The sequence below is a fragment of the Diabrotica undecimpunctata genome, chromosome 2 (assembly GCF_040954645.1).
Source record: "Diabrotica undecimpunctata isolate CICGRU chromosome 2, icDiaUnde3, whole genome shotgun sequence".
Classification (NCBI taxonomy): domain Eukaryota; kingdom Metazoa; phylum Arthropoda; class Insecta; order Coleoptera; family Chrysomelidae; genus Diabrotica; species Diabrotica undecimpunctata.
Window position 1 is genome coordinate 149,824,928 of NC_092804.1, and position 22,124 is coordinate 149,847,051.

Genomic DNA, 22,124 nt, shown 5'->3' on the forward strand with positions numbered 1-22,124 from the left:
GACATTAATGTTTGTATTTTGAGAACTATTTCCGAAGTGGAGATTGAAACGTCAATAAACTTATTTTAACCTTCAATTGTGGCTTATTCTAATTAAAATAGTAATTACTTTAAAATGCCACAAGAAAATAGTTTCAGAACTATATGTAAAATAAAGAAGCTGTTACGTTATATAAGACGTAACACGATTATGTGTATATCTACCTACCATCTTGGTCCTGACTAAGGCGAGTAGCATTGCGTGATGGTGGTAGTTCATCAAAACCTAAACAAATATTTTTCTAAGAATTACAAATACTCATAAATCCTATTTTTTACCTCAATCTTCGTAGTCGCTAATATCTTCTATCCTGTCAGATACATCTTGTTCAAGAAAGACATTCCTCTGGCCACTTCCAAAATATTCTGGTCTTCATCATTAGAGTCCATAAGAGCTGCTAAAAATTTTTCTCAGTTAGTTTCTGGGAATGATCATCACCAATCCAGAGAGCATAGCAGCGACATGGAAACAATATTGTGAAATGTTGTTTCATAGTGATCATGAAGACGTGAATCCAGAAGAAATAAATGACGAAAAGGAACCACATATTTTAAAATCGGAAATAGAAATCGCAAGAAAAAAATAAAAACTGGAAAATCTCAAGGAGAACAAATTCTCAATCTCAGACAAATTATAGAAAAATCTAGACAATTTAATCTAGAAACATATTTGTGCTTCGTAGACTACTCGAAAGCATTCGATAATGTAAAGTGGCATAAAATGTTTGGAATACTGAGAGAAATGGGTACCCCCGAACATCTAATATACCTACTGAAAAAACTGTATATCAAGAACACAGCAAACGTAAGAGTCAACACCATATACTCTGATAATTTTAAACTAAAAGCCGGTGTTCGTCAACGTGGGAGAGATAATACATCAAAAGATGTATTACCTCTCCCGCGTTATTCAATATATATAGCGAGCATATCATGTGCATTGTATTCGACGGATGGCAAGGAGGAATATCAGTCGGAGACCGAAAAATCAGCAATCTTCGTTTGCTAATGCAAAAGCAATGCTAACGACACTTTAGTACTAGCATGATCAACAAATGGCCTTGAATACATCATGAACAGACTAGATACTATTAGTCGTGAATATGGACTTAAAATTAATGTACAGAAGACCAAGGTAACGATAATCGATCGAATTCGAAATAACCAGCCGAAAATACGAAACGTAGCGGGGTTTGAAGTGGTAAGCCGTTCAAATTACTTAGGTTCTGTTATTACAAACAATGGTAGATGCAAAGAAATGATACGTCGACGCCTTACAATGGCCAGATCAGTAACGGTCAAACTTACTAAAATCTGGACAGATACGGACATAACCAGGAACACGAAACTGCGCCTAGTACGGGCGCTTATCATTCCTATCGCTACCTATGCGTCAGAAACTTGGACCATTAGAAAGTCCGACTCACGACGTATAATGGCCTTTGAAATGTGGGTATATCGTAGAATGATGCGCATACCCTGGACAGCATTTCTCACAAATGTCTTAATATTGACAGAACTCGACATCAATACTAGGTTTACCACAATCATCAACCAAAATATATTGAGGTACTTTGGACACATTACCAGACGAATGGAAGACATGGAGAGGTTGGTGGTTAAAGCAAGGTAGATGGTAAAAGAACTCGAGGAAGGTCGCCACTCCGATGGTCAGATCAAATAAAGTGCACTAGGGGTTACTCTCTGTCTGGGGCAGCACATCGCGCCCAGGAGAAAGAAGAATCGATAGCAACCATTCGTCAAATACCATAACGTTACCACATCCTTACGAAGGATAAAGGATAGAGGGGAGAAGGAGTTTCTGAGGATTCACGTAATTATGCTTACGTTTTATTAACCTTAAGGAATCCAAAACATTCTCCGACATCGCAAAAAGTGAGAAATACAAAAACAAAACGACAAACTCTTTTTATTACTTCCACTACAAGCTCACATAAATACGTTTATCGCAGAGAAGTGCTCAAACAGTACTGACTCTTACACTGCAATGTGTTTTCGGCCACGATAGGGGCCATGCTCACTTCATTTAGATCTTCTGAAGTCCCTATCTGTGCCGTGCGCACTTATAATCATGTAGCAACCTGATAAGTTTCTAAATCATTTAGAAACGTCGTTATTCTATCTAATAGATACATAGACACAAATTAAATAAGAACTTTCTATCTTTAAGATCTCTATCTCTATGAACTATCGTTATGACAGTAACCATTTTTCTATTTTAATATCTGACTAACAATATTTTATAAAATGGAACATTTCTAATACCAACTAGGATGGCTTTCAATTATATACTGAAAGCAAACTAAATCAGCTTCAGTTATTGGAAGAGGTAGATGAAAATATTGCCGCTTTCAATAACTGTATAATCTCCGGTGCTAAAGCAAATATATTGGACAAATACCAATTTCGTCGTCTCGTAAAGTAACACCTTAGAGGAATGAAAGATATTCTCTGGCTATACAACAAAGTAAGGCAGCATTAAACAAATACAGCAGAGACAGTAGTAAAGCAAATCTAATCAAACTGAGAGTCAAATCTAAGTATGTAATTAAACAAAGCAAAAAAAGACTTTTGGGAAAAACATGTCTCATCCATAAAAAGGTACTGACACTCTTTCTAATAAAATTTGGAAAAAAATTAAACACATGACAGGAAAGAAATCTTATTCAAAAATGTCTGCCATACTTACTCAAAACAGCACAGTCACTTGTAGTCAACAAATTGTTAACACCATAGTTGAAAATTTTCATAAGAAAGCAACAAATAGACTTACTTTAAATAGGCAGCTTTTCATGTCTACTAATCTAAACTCCAGTTTATCTGATAGCAGAAAATTATCAAAACAAGAATTATGAAAAACATTGTACTGTTGTAAAAATTCAGCTGCCCAGATAATATTCCCTTTATCTTTATTAAAAATCTTTCTAGGCCTAGTCTAGCTAAACTGCTTGAAATTTACAAGTTAATATGGACCAAAACATAATTTCCAACTTTGTGGCAAAAATCCATAATTATACTTGTTAAAAAACAAGGCAAACCTTCAACTGATCCAAATTCCTACAGACCAATTTCTGTTACATGTACAATGTGCAAACTTATGGAGAAAATGATCAATAAAAGACTCTGTGGTACCTAGAAAAATATAAAATAATAAATTTGGCACAATCAGGTTTTAGATTGTATAGGGCTCTTATTATATCTAAACTCAAGGAGTATAGTATATCTGGAAATATATCCTCATTTAATAATTAATTTCTAACAAATAGAACCTTTAACTTGAGAAAAAATGGCAAAATCTCTAGGATTTTCAAACAAACTAATGGCGTTCCCCAAGGGTCGGTATTGAGTCAGACACTCTTTATACTTGTTTTAAACGATATATGTAAAAAAATTGAGCTTCCAGTTAAGTTTGCACGCTACGCAGATGATTTAATAATTTTCTGCCGAGGCAAAGACACTGTTACCACTTGCAAACTGCTTCAGAATGCTACTGACCAATTGCTTGAATGGACTTCAATAAGTGGATTTAACTTTTCTGTTGGAAAGACAAAAATCATTAAGTTTTCTCGCAGAACAGCCAGTACTATAATTCCTAAATTTACCATAAATGGTACTTGTTTACCTGCAGTTAAAGAGTATACGGCTTTTAGGAATCATATTCGACAGTTAACTTACTTGGAAATGCCATTTAAAAGATCTCAAAACTAAGTGCATGAAAAATCTTAATATATTAAAAACTCTGTCCAATTATCATTGGGGTGCAGACGAAGACTCCTTGATTGAGATTTATAGATGTCTTATTCGTTCTAAAATAGATTACTGCAGTTTCATTTATATGTCAGCTAGCCCATAAGATTTAAAACTTCTTAATTCTGTATACAACACTACACTTCGAATCTGCCTTGGAGCCTTCAGGTCAAACCCCGCAGAGAGTTTATACAGAGAAGCTAATGAACTTTCCCTCTGGCTACGTGGCCTGCAACTCCTTTTAAAATTTCGTCTTGAATCTCAGCTAAAACCGAAAATCCAGCCTATAAATTACTAAGTAATGACCTTTTAAACTTTCCTTCTCCTATTAAACTTTAATCTATGCCACAGTATATCTCACCACATCTGAATAATATCGATCTTTCAGCCACAACTCCAATACTAATATCACCTAAACCTCCCTGGAATAAATTGATAGCAGATTTTAATCTCTCGTTAACCAATTATGATAAGCATCAGACAAATCCACAATTTCTAAGGCAAACCTTTAAAGAATTTATTGCTAACAACAGATTAGACCAAATTGTACACACACATGCTTTAAAGAATCCTATAGCCGTTGGATGTTCTGTAACTTTAAACACAGATTTAATTATATATTGTAATCTCCCGCTCTTCTGCTGCATTAATATCGCTGAATCATTCTCTATTCTCCAAGCTATAAACTTACTATCCCCAGAATATAAAAAAGTAGCAATATGTACAGACTCTTTAGCATCTACCTATTCTCTCACGGTACATCCTTTGGGTGTACAGTAGTAAATCCTGCGAATTATATATGGTCCTTGCAGTGACAGCGTGACAAATGAATGGAGGAGCAGATACAACAATGAAATAGAGACTCTCTTCGGGAAAGGAAACATCGTAAGATAGATAAAAGCCAATAGATTAAGATGGGCAGGCCACGTGGTACGGAGTGATGACGACAGACTGACTAGCAATGTGTTTTGGGAAAGACCAGATGGTAGAAGATCGACAGGAAGGCCTAGAAAAAGGTGGAAAGACGCAGTCAGGGAAGACCTGGAGAAGATGGAAGTAAGGCCATGAGAAATAATAGCACAGGATCGGAATCAATGGAAGGCAATAGTAAACGCGGCAAAAACTCACGAAGAGTTGTAAAAGCCAATGATGATGATGATGACATCCTTTGGGTCAAGCTATTCAAAACTCTTTCGATAGTTTAATCTCACTGGAAGTATCCATAACCATAATCTGGATTCTGTCTCATGTAGGGATCTCTGCTAACGAACTATCCGACATTTTTGCAAAACAAGCCGTGTCTTCTAATATAGAGACTGAAAACATACAACTACATACAGATTTACAGTCGTATTTTAAAAATAACATCCAAATATCTTGGCAAGATCACTGAAATAAAATTCCTTCCAAGCTTCGTGATATTCATCGAACCGTTAAAAAGCTTGAGTTTCCTTCCATGACACGAAAAAACAAAAACCCTAATTCGTCAACTTGGAATCGACCATACAAGACTAACTCATAAACATTTAATGACTTGCCAAGATGAACCTACACGTACACACTGTGGTAAGATTCTATGTATTAAACATATTCTCTTAGACTGTCCCTATTTCAAAAACAACAGAAAAAAGAATCTTTTGAGTCGAAACCAAAATATTCTCAGCTCACCAGATCAATTCCAAAACCTTATTAATTTCCTCTATAAAACCAGGCTTTACCAGTAGAAACGTAGTTTAGAATTTAATAATTAATAATTGTACCAATATTTACAGAAACTGAAGAATATGTACAGAAACAAGTATGGCGCTTCATAAGACAACAAAGAAGCGAAATGAAAGAACTAGTTGAAATAGAACATATACAAGAGGATACATGGGTGGCCTTTCTGACAGAAACGCTTAAAAAACAAAACGAAGAACTTTTACCAGAAACACCAAATACAGTAACTGAGGAAAAGACCAAAATCTCCCAAAACGATGTGAAAGAAGGAATAAATAAATTAAAAAACAGAAAGTCACCAGGAGAAGATCAAATATCAAATGAGCTCTTAAAATATGGAGGTGATCACCTTGTACAACAACTGCAACTTCTTATTAATAAAATAATCACCACGAACAGAATACCAGAGGAATGGAGGGGAGCGATCATGGTGATGTTCCTCTGCAAGAGGAACAGCAAGGATTTCGGACAGGAAGATCATGCACGGATGCAGTTTTTGTAATAAGACAAATAAAAGAAAAGTCACTGATATAGTGAGAATTTGGGACGCGATATATTTATTATATGAAAAGGAAATATCACTGGATTTAGTAAAAACCATTGAGAATATGTATAAAGATAACATAGCTATGGTGAGATGTAAAGGAAAACTATCTTCTTCTTTAGGTACCATCTCAGCTACGGAGGTTGGCAATCATTATAGCTATTTTAATTTTTGAGGCAGTAGCTCTAAAAAGTTGTTTTGAGCTGCATCCAAACCATTCTCTCAGGTTCTTGAGCCATGAAATTCGTCTTCTTCCGATGCTTCTTCTGCCATCTATCTTTCCTTGCATTATGAGTCGCAGGATGCCATACTTCTCGCTCCGCATCACATGTCCGAGATACTGGAGCTTTCTTTCTTTAATTGTTAGTTCAACTTCCTTCTCTTTACCTATTCTTCTCAGTACTTCATTGTTCGTAACTCTATCTATCCAGGAAACCCTCATAATTCTTCTATAGGTCCACATTGCAAAGGCGTTAAGTCGTCTCATTGTGTCTAGATTTAACGTCCATGATTCCACTCCATAGTATAGTACACTGTATACATAACATTTGGTTAGGCGTACTTTAAGAGCTAATGTTAAAATCTTTGCCGCATAGGACCTTTTTCATTTTCATAAAATTAGAACGCGCTTTTTCGATTCTGACTTTGATTTTTGCAAAGTCAGAATCGAAAAAGCACGTTCTAATTTTAGAATTAATTAATTCTTTTAATAGCTATGGTAAGATGTAAAGGAAAACTATTGCAACCTATCAAATATGAAACTGGCATTAGACAAGGAGATTCGCAGAGCCCATTAATATTTAATCTGATAATGGATGAAATCATAAATAAAGTTAAAAAAAAAAGAGGATATAGAATGTTAGAATAGGAAATAAGGATAATATGCTATGCCACCGACGCCATAATAACAGCCGAAAATGAAGATGACCTACAAAGATTAATTAAAGAATTCGAATATACGGCACTCATATACAACATTGAGATCTCAACAGAGAAAACTAAAACGATAGTGATATCAGCGGAACCCAGACGATGTAAACTAGTTGTAAATAACAAAATAATAGAACTAGTGACTACTGGAAACAACAGAAATTAAAGTCTTACGAAAAATAACAAACCAAACTCTAAGAGACAGAGTAAGAAGTGAGGAAATACGAGCGAGGTGTGGTATAGAGGAAATAAACGCGTGGACCAAAAGAAGAAAAGTGGAATGGAATCAACACATCGAAAGAATGACAGAAAATAGAATAGTACGAATAGCAAGAGACAAATCGCCAAATGGAAGAAGATCATTGGGACCACCGAGGAAAAGATGGTCAGACAACGTCAATTGAGGCTAAAAACCGAAGTAAAACAGACATTAAGCCTATTTATAAAGTTGGAAGAAGAAGACCAATATTTAATATACTTCTTTATCGATTGTAATGTTGCTGTATTTTCTTGTAATGTAATGTAATAAAATTGTACCCGTGTCAGTGACCTACACTGCCGAGACACGTAAAGCTAAATAAAAAAAAATTCTATAAATTTTTGTTTGTTTCGAATTTCCGTTATATTCCATATTCCCCTAACCGATATGTTCCAGTTTTTAGACATCAAAAAAAAAATACGAACTCATTGTATATACGCCATGTATTCAGTGATTAGACGACACTCTGGGCTTGAGACTAGGAGTGATAATGGTAGAACCCCAACTCACTCATTGAAAACTGCTGAAAAATTCTAAGAGTTTTGATACGATATACGATCAGAGCCACAGCAGCTCATCTCAACTCCACGTCTTCTTATCAGCTTTTAGACGCTTGCCAACAAGAAAAGTCGAAACAAAAATACTCATTGATATAACGAGAAAAATTTAATCAAAAAATTTTCTTAGAGTGAGTTTTTAAAAAACAATCCTTGCTTATAGTAGCAAAATTATTGAATATTTTAATAAAGCATCAGACAAAAATAGTATGTATGTGGACCATACTGAGTGTCAATTAAGATAAAAAAAATTTATACTTTCTTAAAGTATTTAAGCAATTAGCCTTTACATACTATAAGAAATCTATATTCATTGTCATTTGTGGGATAGGTAATAACATTTTTTCACTATCACATATATAGAGAAGGGTGTGGTGTCTGTATATATACACCACATTTGTGTCTTTCGAACACACTATTTTTATTTAGTTGGCAACATGTTCGTAAAACTGGTAAGTTGCGCTTTTATATTAATGAACAACTTTGTGATAAGTGATTTTCGTGATAACCTAGTGAGTGCCAATATTGGATTAAGTGCAAATACTAAGAGGACTAAGGGTGATTTTGGGTTGGACAATTATCATTCTGGTGATGCAAATAAGTAAAAAAATTAAATTCAGTTAATTAATTTGTTACAAATAATCTCCAAACTCATTAAAATCTTCATCGCAGTTACCTGTGATTATTAATATTCTTCGTATCATCTTTACCATATCTTTTTCTTACTCTAAATGTACTACGTGGTTTTCATTTCGATCTATTGCAACTTAATTGTTTATAAAATTATTATTAAGGTTTGTTCCGATACTCCAAAATCGCTATCTAATGGGTTATTGTCGGAATTCCATATTTGAAATATTAGTGTCTAGATTGATAGACATAAAGTGGGAAGCAACTTACATTATATAAGTACACCTTGTTTTGTGCTTGCTTTATCTCTATAAATAATGTTGGTAGCTTAAAAAGTATTCTTAACCGTAGGTATATATACTTAATATAAATATATGTGTTATATAAACACCCGAAAACTGCCTTTCTTGACTGACCTACCATAACTTTTCTTAACCATTCAGAATAATTATCAATTAATATATTTTAAATTTACATTTATATCACGACAATATGGTATACGAATGTACGAGATTTTATACGATGCACTATACCGAATGGTCTATCAGGATACCGGATTACTTTTTTTCACTTTTTTACTTTTGTATTTTTTATTCTTTGCACGTTTTGAGAATAATTTTTATATAATATAAATATCGAAAATTTTTATTTCCAACCTTTGTACATCTATCAAGCAGAATCGTGTGCTTTGTATTTATTTAATTCTGTTCTAAAGTTATTTTCTTGTAGCATTTTAATAATCATTTAATTTGGTGTAGTTCAATTTCTTATTTTATCAATTCTGTTATTTTACGTTTGGCATATATTTCTTCAAATTATGCCTTCCATCTTTTTATTCGTTCAGCACATGGTGGCACCCTAATTCTTTCTCCAAATAATGATTTCTGTCCTATAACAAAATATGATTTTATGTTGAATGAAGCCTTTTGAATGAAGTTTTCATTGGTTTATAACAAGAATCTCAATCTATACATTCCTTGTATAGAATTTGTATTCTCTAAATTTGCTAGATCGCCTGCCCAATAAAAGCAGAAGAATTCTATGCGGTGACTTGAATATTAATTTGGCTGTTGCTTGCGCTACCCAATTATCCTTGGTCAATATGTTCAAACCGTATGGTTTCACAATGCACGTCAATTCTCCTACAAGAATTGCTAAAACAACATCTACCATAATTGATTACATTGTCTGAGATTTCTCACTTTTGATGTATGCTCTACAATTATTAATGCAGGACTATGTGATCATGAAGCAGTATATACCAAGTTTAACACTCTCAACAAACCATCCTCAAAAACCCAACCTTTAGGTAGGATTTTTTCCGCTCAGAACTTTCGTAAATTCCAAAATTTGTGCTTGACTTCTGTAGACGTGGACTATAATTTCAGTGATTTTTTAGATAGGCTTGTGTGTGTTTTCAATAAGGCATTTCCTTTAATTACCATTAAGTTAAAACATCACAAACCCTGGACTACCAAAGGTATCTGCATATCAGCCAAGAATATGCGTCCACTACTGTACATCAAGAAATTTACTACCAACGTCTTTGTCACTCAATATATCTCCAAGTACAGAGGAACCTATCTAAAACTTATCAAAACAGCTAAAAAATGTACTATCAAAATCGTCTGGGAAGCTCTTCGAATCTTCGAAATAAAACTATTAAATTTACATAATAAATAATACAAAGCCAGAATTATTCCTCTTTATAAGGGTGGTGAAAAATCGAATGTCTGCAACTATAGACCTATTGCTCTACTATAGGTCCTGTCTAAAATTATTAAGAAACTTACAAAAGCCATTTCTCGTTGAAAACAACGTTGTATCACAAAGTCAATTCGGCTTTTTATCTAATAAATTTACCAGTAATGCTATGTTTTCTATACTACATGAGGTCTATCAAGCACTAAACAATAATCTTTGCACTGCTACTGTTTTTTGTGACTATGCCAAAGCTTTTGATTATGTAAATCACATTTTTATAAAAAAACTAAATTTCTACGGAATTCGAGATATTTCTTTGAATCGGTTCCAACCTTACTTGAGGAATAGTAAACAATTAGTTAGAGCAAATGATACTGACTTTAGTCACAAAGTTTTGTATGTAGAGTACCGTAAGGTTCAGTATTGGGTGCTCTACTTTTCCTCATCTTTATAAATGACAATCACTGAAAGACAAAAAAATATGCATTAAAATAACAGTTGACCTACCCAAAACGAACGCCTATGACCGGTTTCAGTAATTCGCAATTAATCGAATCGATTCAACTCTGGATGATAAATAATCGTACCAGTTTTTGTTTTTCTAACTAGAAGTTTTCTGGAGGTATTAAAAAAAAACTAATTACAAGACGCCATCTTCAAAGAGCTCTAGCTCCCTTAGGAAGCATTGTCGGACTAGGTGAATTGGATTAAATTGTCTCAAAATTATTTGAGGAATTTCCGGTCTTCGTTTGTCAGGAGAGTTTCTGGACGCCCTGTATACAGAGGGAAGAGTTAAAATCCCGTGATTTTTGAAGTAGCTTCTGCAATGTGTTATTCTACTGAGGCCAAAAAGATACCGTATTGCTCTTTTTTATAATTTAAAAAGAACAGCAGACTGGGCAGCTGTACTAGAAGAATGACCATATCGAAGATGAGACTTGAACAAAGAAAACATGTCATTTGGGAAGATGCTAAATTGATTTTCTTCGAAACAGATCTTATTGCATAGCAGGCTGAGGGTAGTTTCTTACTTAACAAATCGATATGAAGGGACCATTTAAGGTTGCTGTCTATAAAAATACCAAGAAATTTTACAGAATTACCGATACTGATCTGCTATTAAGAAGCAAGGGTTGAAGAGCTCCTTTATAGGATAATGCTACTGTCTTATCCACGTTAAAAGAGAGTAAATTAGAGTCGGACCAGGTTTTTATTTTTAGTAGACCGGAAGTTATAGTTGCATGAAGAGGTGCAATATTAGAGTTCCTCCAAGTAATACTGGTATTATCAGCAAAAAGAAAAAATTTTTCATCGATTTTTAAGTTAGTGATGTCATTTATAAAGATAAGAAAAAGTAGAGCACTCAATACTGAACCTTGTGGTACTACACATACAATGCTTTTGTGACTAGAGTCAGTATCATTTGCTCTAACTAGTTGTTTCCTATTCCCCAAGTAAGATTGGAACCAATTCAAAAAAATACCTCGAATTCCGAAGAAATTTAGTGTTTTTATCAAAATGTAGTGATTTGCACAATCAAAAACTTTGGTATAGTCACAGAAAATAGTGGCAGTGTAAAAATTATTATTTAGTGCTTGATAGACCCCATGTAGTATAGAAAACATAGAATCACTGGTACATTTATTAGATAAAAAGCCAAACTGACTTTGTAATCAATTTTTTTTTTTTTTTTTCGACGAGAAGTGAGATAAATCTGGGTTTTATAAGTCTCTCAATAATTTTGGATAGGATCGGTAGTAAGGTCATAGGTCTATAGCTGCAGACATTAGATTTTTTATCACCCTTATGAAGAGGAATAATAAAGTTGCTGTCTATAAAAATACCAAGAAATTTTACAGAATTACCGATACTGATGTGCTATTAAGAAGAGCAAGTGTTGAAGAGCTCCTTTATAGGATAATGCTACTGTCTTATCCACGTTAAAAGAGAGTAAATTAGAGTCGAAGCAGATTTTTATTTTTAATAGATCAGAAGTTATAGTTGCATAAAGAGTTGCAATATTAAAGTTCCTCCAGGTAATACTGGTATAATCAGCAAAAAGAAAAAATTTTTCATCGATTTTTAAGTTAGTGATGTCATTTATAAAGATAAGAAAAAGTAGAAGACCCAATACTGAACCTTGTGGTACTACACATACAATGCTTTTGTGACTAGAGTCAGTATCATTTGCTCTAACTAGTTGTTTCCTATTCCCCAAGTAAGATTGGAACCAATTCAAAAAAAAAATACCTCGAATTCCGTAGAAATTTAGTTTTTTATCAAAATGTAGTAATTTACACAACCAAAAACTTTGGTATATTCACAGAAAACAGTGTCAGTGTAAAAATTATTATTTAGTGCTTGATAGACCCCATGTAGTACAGAAAACATAGCATCACTGGTACATTTATTAGATAAAAAGCCGAACTGACTTTGTAATCAAATTTTTTTTTTCGACGAGAAGTGAGATAAATCTGGGTTTTATAAGTCTCTCAATAATTTTGGATAGGACCGGTAGTAAGGTAATAGGTCTATAGCTGCAGACATTAGATTTTTTATCACCCTTATGAAGAGGAATAATAATAGCTTTTTTTATGCACTCTGGAAATATACGTTTTTCAAAGGTATCAGTTATTAGTAAGACCAGTACTTTCAACACATTTTTTAGGAGATTTAAGAAAATGTTTATGTATAGTCCATCTAAACCAGACCAGACCACATGAAGATTTGCTTTTGATACTATTGATTGTTTGGATCAGTTCAGATTTATCAACTGGTCTTATAAAGAATGAATTGAAAACCTTTTTTGAATTGGGGATATAGGAAAAAGGATCTTGTTGTGACAAAATAGTTGATGTTATATTTTTACTCACATTAACAAAGTCTTCATTTAGATTTTCAGGGATTGGAAGAGCACATGTTTGAGCTGTGTTAGTTTTATTTCGAAGATCGTTTATTATAGACCAAGTTTCTTTTGCAACATTTTTAGAGCTCCCCAGACGATTTTGATAGTACATTTTTTTTAGCTGTTTTGATAAGTTTTAGATAGGTTATTCTTGGCTGATAACCCTTTGGTAGTCCAGGGTTTGTGATGTTTTGACTTAATTATAATTAAAGGAAATGCTTTATTGAAAATACAGGCAAGCCTATCTAAAAAATTACTAAAATATTAGTTCACGTCCACAGAGGGACAAGCACAAATTTTGGAATTTACGAAAGTTCTTAGCGGAAAAAATTCTACCTAAACGTTGAGTTTTCGAGGATGGTTTGTTAAGAGTATTAAACTTGGTATATACTGCTTCATGATCAGATAGGCCTCCATTAATAATTCTAGAGCGTACATCAAGGGCTGAAAAACCTGAGACAATGTTATCAATTATGGTAGATGTTGTTTTATTAATTCTTGTAGGAGAATTAACGTGCATTGTAAAACCATACGATTCAAATATATTGACCAAGGATAATTGGGTAGCATGTTATGTTAAAGTAAAAATGTACTAAGAATATTTTTAAAGATAAATTAATTTAACAATTTAATATGTAGGTACCCTATACCTATATAAATTAAACTGCTATTTAAACCTCTCACATGATCGCAGATTCAGATAACCCTGCACTCAAAATTGTATTAATTATATCTTTATAAAAATCTATAGGTCAAGTGTATACGTTCAATAACCAACGACTTGTACTAAGGCAACTAATTATTCTCAAAACCAATCTCGAAACATGAAGAATTTTTTTTTCTACAGCAATATGTAAATTTAAATATGAATGTTTCTTAAATATTCAAGATACTAATACAGTCATAAAGTAATTGCAAGCAAATTATGCGACGAATAACTGGATTAATCGTGACATGTCGTTTTCCTTAGAATTAATAAGAGTAAAATGCGGAAATCAAATATTAATTGAACGTAAATTATTACGGTGCTTTTTTTAATACTTTTGTGCGACTCAGTTTTTTCTAATATATTAATAAAGTTGTATAACACCAGTTTTTATTGTCTTTTTATAAAACTAAAAGTGTTTTAACATTTTACATGACAAATTGAATCTTTAATTATATGCGTATTTGACCCAATTTATACTAAGAGATATAATATGCCTGTATTTTAGATTGGCTCATGAATTTTAGAATTGGTTTTTTCTTTGCTTTTGAAAAAATTTATTTAATTTTTTTTACGAATAGAAATTAAAGATTTCATTATTTAGCCGTCTGGTTAAGCAAAAATCATCGATTTCACGGCAAAAATTTTCGCAGATATCTGAAGCTTTTAAGACATAGGTGGGGATTACTAGATGACGAATAGATGAAAAAGTACTAGTATTTTTACCTTGCGTTTTTGTAAACAATAATTTATGGGCACAATTTTTTTTTCCTTATATTTTACATAAACAATATTTATATCTTTTTTATATCAAGAATATCTTTATTTTCCCGTTTTTTAAAATAAAATTGATAAATAATTTACGGAGATATTTCCAAAAAAGCAGTTTTTTTGCACTAATTTATAAATTTTATTAATTTTTTATTAACAAAATAAAATGTTATTAATACATTTGAACATCGAGGAATTACCGTCTTTTAAATTTGTGCGAAATTTCCCCCCGACGGTCAAATAGTTTAAAAGTTATTTAATTTATTTATCCCTGAGGCTAAATATTTAAACTATTGAACTTGCTCTATTAATGATGCTAGACACATTTAGCAAGTTTCATAGGATTATTTTTAAGACTTAAACTATCTCAGAAGTTAAATGCATATTGCGTTTTAATCGAAATTATTTACAAAATAAACGTTTGAAAAAGGGGTATGTTTTTTACTCATAAACAATTGTAATAACTTCTATATTTTTCAGGCTACAGACTTGTAGTACAACCATCGAATAGCTGGTAAAAAAACTCGAATTTAAAAAAAAAAAGCTTTCTATGACCAATAGGAACGAAGTTAGAGACTATTTTTAAAAAAATCATATCTCCATTGTTTATAAACATTAAGAAGTTAAATTTGCATAAATTTGGAATGAAAATCAAAACTTTATATTGAAACTTACAGCTATAAAATTCATCCAATTTTTCGAAACTTACAGCCCTTTGAAACGAAGGTACTTTCGAAAGATCGACATAGGAAAGTGGAAGGGATAACTGTGTCAGCTCCATTTTTTTTCGAGATCGGAACTTCAAATTGAAACACGTGTAGGAAAAATTTACATTATCTCGGCTTCCATTGCAGCTAGAAGCCTCTTTTTTTACTCTGGGGTAGCTCATCGATATATGAATTACATAGTTTTCACTGGCCGGGAAATATGGGAACCCTCGGAAAAATTGAGTGAATTTGAAATTCACCGTAAAAACTTATTTTTTTTTAATTTGGCTGAAATAGTCTGTCGCAGTATTAATAATGATGACATTTTATTTATTTTATATTAATTATAATATTAATTAAATTTAAGATAATTTTAAGTTTTCAGATAATTAAATTACAAGGGAATTTTCCGAGATTTCCGGGGAGGGGGGCTGGTGAAAATTATGTCATCATTATTAATACTGCAACAGACTATTCCAGCCAAATTAAAAAAAAAAAAGTAAGTTTTTGCGGTGAATTTCAAATGGACTCAATTTTTCCGAGGTTTCCCATATTTCCCGGCCAGTGAAAAACTATGTAGTTATTCATATTTCGACGAGCTACGACAGATTAAAAAAAAGAGGCTTCTAGCTGCAATGGTAGCCGAGATAATGTAAATTTTTCCTACGTGCTAAAAATTTAAAGTTCCGATCTCGAAAAAAAACGGAGCTGAAACAGTTATCTTCTCCAATTTCCTATGTCAATATTTCGAAATTGCCTGATGAATTTTATAGCTGTAAGTTTCAATATAAAGTTTAGATTTTCATTCAAAATTTGTGCAAATTTTACTTCTTAATGTTTATAAACAATGGAGATTGGATTTTTTTAAAAATAGTCCCTAACTTCGTTCCTATTGGTCATAGAAGGTTTTCTTTTAATGTGAGTTTTTCTACCAGCTGTCCAATGGTTGTACATACAAGTCTGTAGCTTGAAAAATATAGAAGTTATTACAATTGTTTAAAAGTAAAAAAACATACCCCTTTTTCAAACGTTTATTTTGTAAATAATTTCGATGAAAACGCAATATGCATTTAACTTCTGAAATAGTTTAAGTCTTAACGGATCCTATAAAATTTGCTAACTATGTCTAGCATCATTAATAGAGCAAGTTCAATAGTTTAAATATTTAGCCTCAGGGATAAATAAATTAAATAACTTTTAAACTATTCGGGGGGAAATTTCGCACAAATTTAAAAGACGGTAATTCCTCGATTTTCAAAAGATATTAATAACATTTTATTTTGTTAATAAAAAAATTTATAAATTAGTGCAAAAAAACTGCTTTTTTGCAAATATCTCCGTAAATTATTTATCAATTTTAATTTAAAAAACGGGAAAATAAAGATATTCTTGATATAAAAAATGATATAAATATGGTTTATGTAAAATATAAGGGAAAAAACTCAGATTGTGACCATAAATTATTGTTTAAAAAAAACGCAATTTAAAAATACGAGTACTTTTTCAATTATTCGTCTCCCACCTATGTCTTAAAAGCTTCAGATGTCTGCGAAAAATGTTTCGACCTTTTTTTTAACCAGACTGGGCTAATTTGTAAGCATACAAATATATCAGATAAAATAAATAATATACTGTAAACCAGATGAATATGATCGGAGACCATAAACGTGATCTTTTTCCTCTGGAACTGAAACCATTTGTGAGTTTTAGCTTGCTTAACTATGTTCTTCCATTCTACCCTATCGGATACTTTCCTTCTAGACTGTCTTATGTTCATAGTTTTAAGTTCCTCCCCTAACATCCATCTATCTTTTAAAATACCCACGTCTTGTTCATGTTTGAATTACTTTTATAGCTCGATTTTGAGGATTTTGCAAAACAAATGAAATAATCGTAAGGAGAATAACAGAAAAAACATTGATGCACAAAGCAAGGAACAGTGAAATCACAGACATATAGGAGTGGATAGCAAACATAGATTACTGTGTGTAAGATAAAAAAGAAATGGGCACAAACACATTACAGGATAGCAGAAATACATTGTTGTCGTCCAACGTCTTCATTTTGATATCAATACAGCATATATGTCATTTTCGATAATTTTCTTGTTATTATTGAGGTTATTTAGTAACTTTTATATTCTTTTGTGAGAATTTGACGATTTTGTTGTCTTTCTCAATAGTGCATACCTATAAGTTGTTGTTTAGTCCTACAAACTTGTGTTTTGTCAGTTAGTATGCGGTAATAGTGTTACGTTTTTCTATGGGTTCAAAGATTAAGTAAAGTATAGGTAATTAAACTAATTAAAATGGCGCCGCAGCTGTTTTTATACACGAACAGATGTTCTAGATATCGCCAGCGAAGTCATGAACGTCGAGTCATCGCTTTCAACATGAAATTCCAGGAAAATATCACGAATAAATCATTGATAGAACGCCAGGTACTATTTTCGAGATATTACAGGACGTAATTACAGTCACATAACAATAGTATTAGATAATTAAGTACCTTTATATTTTCGAGACTTCATGTTCCGTTTTTTTGCTTCATGATAAAATTTACTTGGTTCGTTTTTATTTTTTTTTTCTATTTCTTGTACCTTTCTGCTGACAGTGGCCGATCTAGACATTTGCCTTGGGGAGAGACTTCCAACTTGGGGGGGGGGGGGACTTCCAACGTGGGGGAAACTTTCAACTTCGAATGAACACCAACCCAGAGACAAAAAAGAAGAACCAACGCAAATTCAAATTAATAATAATAGTTATTTTAAAGATACTTAAATAAATTAAATAAAAAAATAATTATATTCTTCAAATGACAAAAATTTATATCCTTGTTTATATTCTGACATAACAGCTATACGAATTAAGAAACATATGAAAGAAAAATATCTCGCTACATTAATATACACATCATAAAAAAGTTATACATTCCGGAGTTGGAGTGAATGGATTCCTTGAGGGGGAAAGTGATTTTCAGGAGTACTTAAATTTAAAGAGCTTTCTGATATCTGATATTTTGTAGTTTTTAATATAAATAAGACTAACGAACTGGGGCCTGATAATGAGGCAAATATTGTAACCCTTGAATCCAGTAACCCAAAATTTACTATCATTAAATAATAAAAACTACTTAAAATTGTGAGACTTGACTCATTTCCCATATACTGGGAATTATATTCTTATACAGTGACTGTTGGGATTGTATACACTACCAAGTTTAAATTTTTGCGGCATATATCATCTCTCCCCACTTGTTGAGTTTGTTAGTTTCCTTTACTGCGTCGTTGTTCTCTGACAATTACACCAATTACAGCCTGTCCGTTGGCTTTAATGGCGACTGGCAATTAATATCACATGACAAGCCTTAAATTTTTAATTTATATTATTTATTTATTTATATATATATATATATATATATATATATATATGATAAATTATTTTGTTAGATACTAACAATAAGACTGTTTTAATAAAATTTTGTTGGATTCAATACCAACTAGATAATTGGTATTATTTTTCTTTTCTTGTTTATCTTTTTACTGTGAAATGTCAACATATTTTTCTGTCACAATTACGGTAGTTTTACATTAGACTTCTATTAAAAAGCTTGATTTTTCATTAGGTCGTATTAGCTTGCTCTTTGGTAGTAGCCAAAGCTACCTGGAATGGTCCCTTAGCCGGTGGCCAGCCAGCACATCAATTCCCCGCAGGAGTTAGTCCACAAGCCTGTCCAAATTTCCCTAACTGTGCTAATCCCTCAGTAGCTGCTAATCCACAAGCTCCAGCTGCTCAACAATGGGGAGCTCCTCAACCACAATGGAATGCCCAACCTCAACAACAATGGAACAACAACAATCAATGGAATCAAGTAAGAAACATTAATATTATTAGATTAATAGTCAAGCGAAAAATTGCTATATTATAGGCGATATATTTTTTCATGGTCTTTTAGTGTCTGGCTCACACCATTGTTTACTTAACTCTAGATTGTTTTATCTTCTGAAATAATCCAAAACTTATTTTTTTTGTACCTGTAGTTGGTTTTTGTTTCTGAACTTGCATTTTTTTCTTTTGACTATTGATTTCAAAGCATAGTTTTAAATTTCTGCTTAACTATTCTCATAAATTTTAGTAAGCAAACCTTATAAGACTTCCATCCATTACGACGATGTTTCTATTGGCATTATTAAGTTTTCTGTGGTTTTTACAGCTTTCAAAATAAGCTTTAGACATGAAAACTAACTAGAAAAAAACAGAAGAATACGATTTTGCCACCAACTTTTTGATATCAATATAGCAATATAGTTTTGATATCAACTTAGCTTGTTACTCTCTATCTCTCTCTTTCTTTCTCTCTTTTCTCTCTCTCTCTCTCATTGTTTCCTCATTACTGAGTGTCGTGATTTTCTACCATTCGAGCAACTATCTTTTCCATCAGCTTCTATCCTTGGCTGTTCTCATGGATTCAGGGAATGTCTTGCCACTGGCTTTCTACACTTCTGTCCACGACATCCGAAGCATCAGCGGCGGATACAAGGAGAGGCGATGGGGCGATCGTCTTATAGAGATGTTCTTTCAGACCCAACTTTTTATGTTTTCTAGGAGGTTCTTTGAAATGGCTCCAGCAGTAGACAGAATAATAGGTATTGTCTAACTACGTTCTATTCTCCATTCTCTTTGTGTTTGAATTTCCGATTTCTGTACTTGGCGATCTTTTCATTATATTTTACACGCAGATGTAGATTATATACAGATGTCCCTTCTGTTTCAGTGAACATCTTTCCTAATGTTAACCAATAGTTCTACGCTGTATTGTCGACATAATCCTGACTGACTTCATTGGGATGTCTTGGGATATAAAATAGATGTCTCAGCCTGCTTCCGAAAATAAGTTCTTAAATTAGCGCTAATATTGTTTATTCTACTGCACTAGGAAGATGGTGTTTTTGTGCCTATGTGAAGTGTGTTCGTATTTTTCGCTAAAGATTTTCTAGAGGTATCTGTTTTAAGCCACTTAACAATACCAAATGAATAGCTAAATGCGAAGCATGCGCAGGTGTTTGCAGGTTTAAACAAATTTTTACTGTTAAGGTGTGAATGAAGTGTTTTACCCTTCATATAAACTCCGTAGTTTTCTATATTACCGTGTTAGAACTATGAAACATTTCAAAAATCAAAATAACAAATTATGGTCAGTTTTGACATTTTGGATACTTAACGGCCACACCATACTGTCACCTAAATATTTTTTTTCGATTTATACAGACATTTTGGTTAGATATTATTAGGTATCTATTAATGTAAAGATTTGGAAATCAATGACTATACTACAAGTTATTTAATTGTATTGTAACAAGTTTTCATTTGTTTCAGGGCCAATACAACCCAGCTCCAGTTCCACAACAGTGGGGAAATGATGCTCAATCTAGACTCAACAAAGGAGACTATATTGGTGATGGAGATTATCACGGCGAAGGGCTTGTTGAAGCTCGTGCTCCAGGTTATGGTTAGTACAACTAGCATAAAAAATTTTAATATATTAACTATTATAATTATTAATTAACAATGTAGCATACAAAACTTTCTAACATCCATTAGGAAGGTAAAGTAAATATTAAAATGATCCATTTTGAAAAAGCTTTTCATTTCGCGAGTTTATTCTATACTATATTTGTTGTTTTCTGTTTTCAGAAAACCAAAACTTGATTGCCCAATGGGACAACCCCAACCAAGGAGCCCCCAACCAAGGAGCCCCCAACCAATGGAACAACGGAGGTATTCCACAAAATGCCCACCAAGCACATGGTGTAGGTCAAATTCCAGCTGGAGTAGATGCTCACGCCTGCCCCAACTATCCTTTCTGTTCTTAACAAGCTAGATAACCAGGCTGACAACATGTTGCCTATATTTGAATAGTTTAATTGTACATCTCGTTGTAAAAATTAGAAAATATTACGACTAGGTATTTACCATCAAATGCAAATTACCTATTTTGTAATTATAATCAAAAGTTACTCTGTTAAAATTTGTAATTATTAATAAAAAAGACTTAATTAAAAAATTAATTGTTAAAATCTTACTTCAAAACACCCAATTATTTATCAATGCGTGATGGTTTATTTTACATAATCCTACATAATTTTATATAATGAAGAAACTAGACAAATAATCAAACTATGGGAATCAATGAAGAAGACGTATAATATAAGCAATCGATTAATTAAAGCTATCAAGGAGATATATTAGAATACAACAATCAGAAGAAAAACCGGAAATAAGTTATAATAATGCTAATAATATACAATCGCACAACACAGTAACTGCATAACTGTAGATTCCTGGGATCAAAATATTGAGGTTTAACCCAAATTATTTGAGTAAAATGTGGCTTCTTGCTAAGTTACAGGATGTTTTATTTAAAAATTTAGAAACTATTATTGTACCCAGTACTTTAAAACTATTTGACATATCCTTATCATATTTGGTAGAGTAGGTACTATACACCATAGACGTATATATTAACATAGACTGAGCAGTCTGTAGAGCTAAGTGACGACACCATCTTGTAAGTATAGCAACGTCTCTTTTGGTGAGGGAGAGAGATTAAAGAGTTGCAATGCGTTAGAGAGAGATCTAACAACCTCAAGACATCTTGTCGCCAGTACGCGCGGTCGGTATGCTCGGTCTGTGTATGTTAATATACAGTGTAGGTAAAAGTTTATGGTCGGTATGGTAAAATTTAACAGGATATCTAACGCAGATATAAAATCATATTTTCAGCGAACAGACAAAGATAACAATCATATTTCCCCTTGGTCTCCCCTCCATATTTCGTATTGCCAATCATTTGCCCAGTAGTAAGACGATTAGTTCCGATTAGTTTC

At 32.7% G+C, this 22,124-nt stretch overlaps 1 protein-coding gene across 1 annotated transcript; it reads left to right on the top strand.

Annotated features, from left to right (window-relative positions):
* The first annotated feature begins 8,225 nt into the window (after window positions 1-8,225).
* Window positions 8,226-21,291, top strand: LOC140433499 (uncharacterized). Its single transcript, XM_072521487.1, has 4 exons — window positions 8,226-8,267; window positions 18,863-19,108; window positions 20,614-20,746; window positions 20,932-21,291. The coding sequence occupies exons 1-4, from the start codon at window positions 8,253-8,255 to the stop codon at window positions 21,108-21,110; spliced, it is 573 nt and encodes a 190-aa protein (XP_072377588.1). The 5' UTR covers window positions 8,226-8,252; the 3' UTR covers window positions 21,111-21,291.
* Window positions 21,292-22,124: the final 833 nt, after the last annotated feature.

Bases quoted from the DNA above. Each gene is read 5' to 3' on its own strand.
- LOC140433499 (XM_072521487.1), top strand. The intron at 19,109-20,613 runs GTAAGAAACATT...CATTTGTTTCAG, and splicing joins ACAACAATCAATGGAATCAA to GGCCAATACAACCCAGCTCC. The intron at 20,747-20,931 runs GTTAGTACAACT...TTCTGTTTTCAG, and splicing joins AGCTCGTGCTCCAGGTTATG to AAAACCAAAACTTGATTGCC.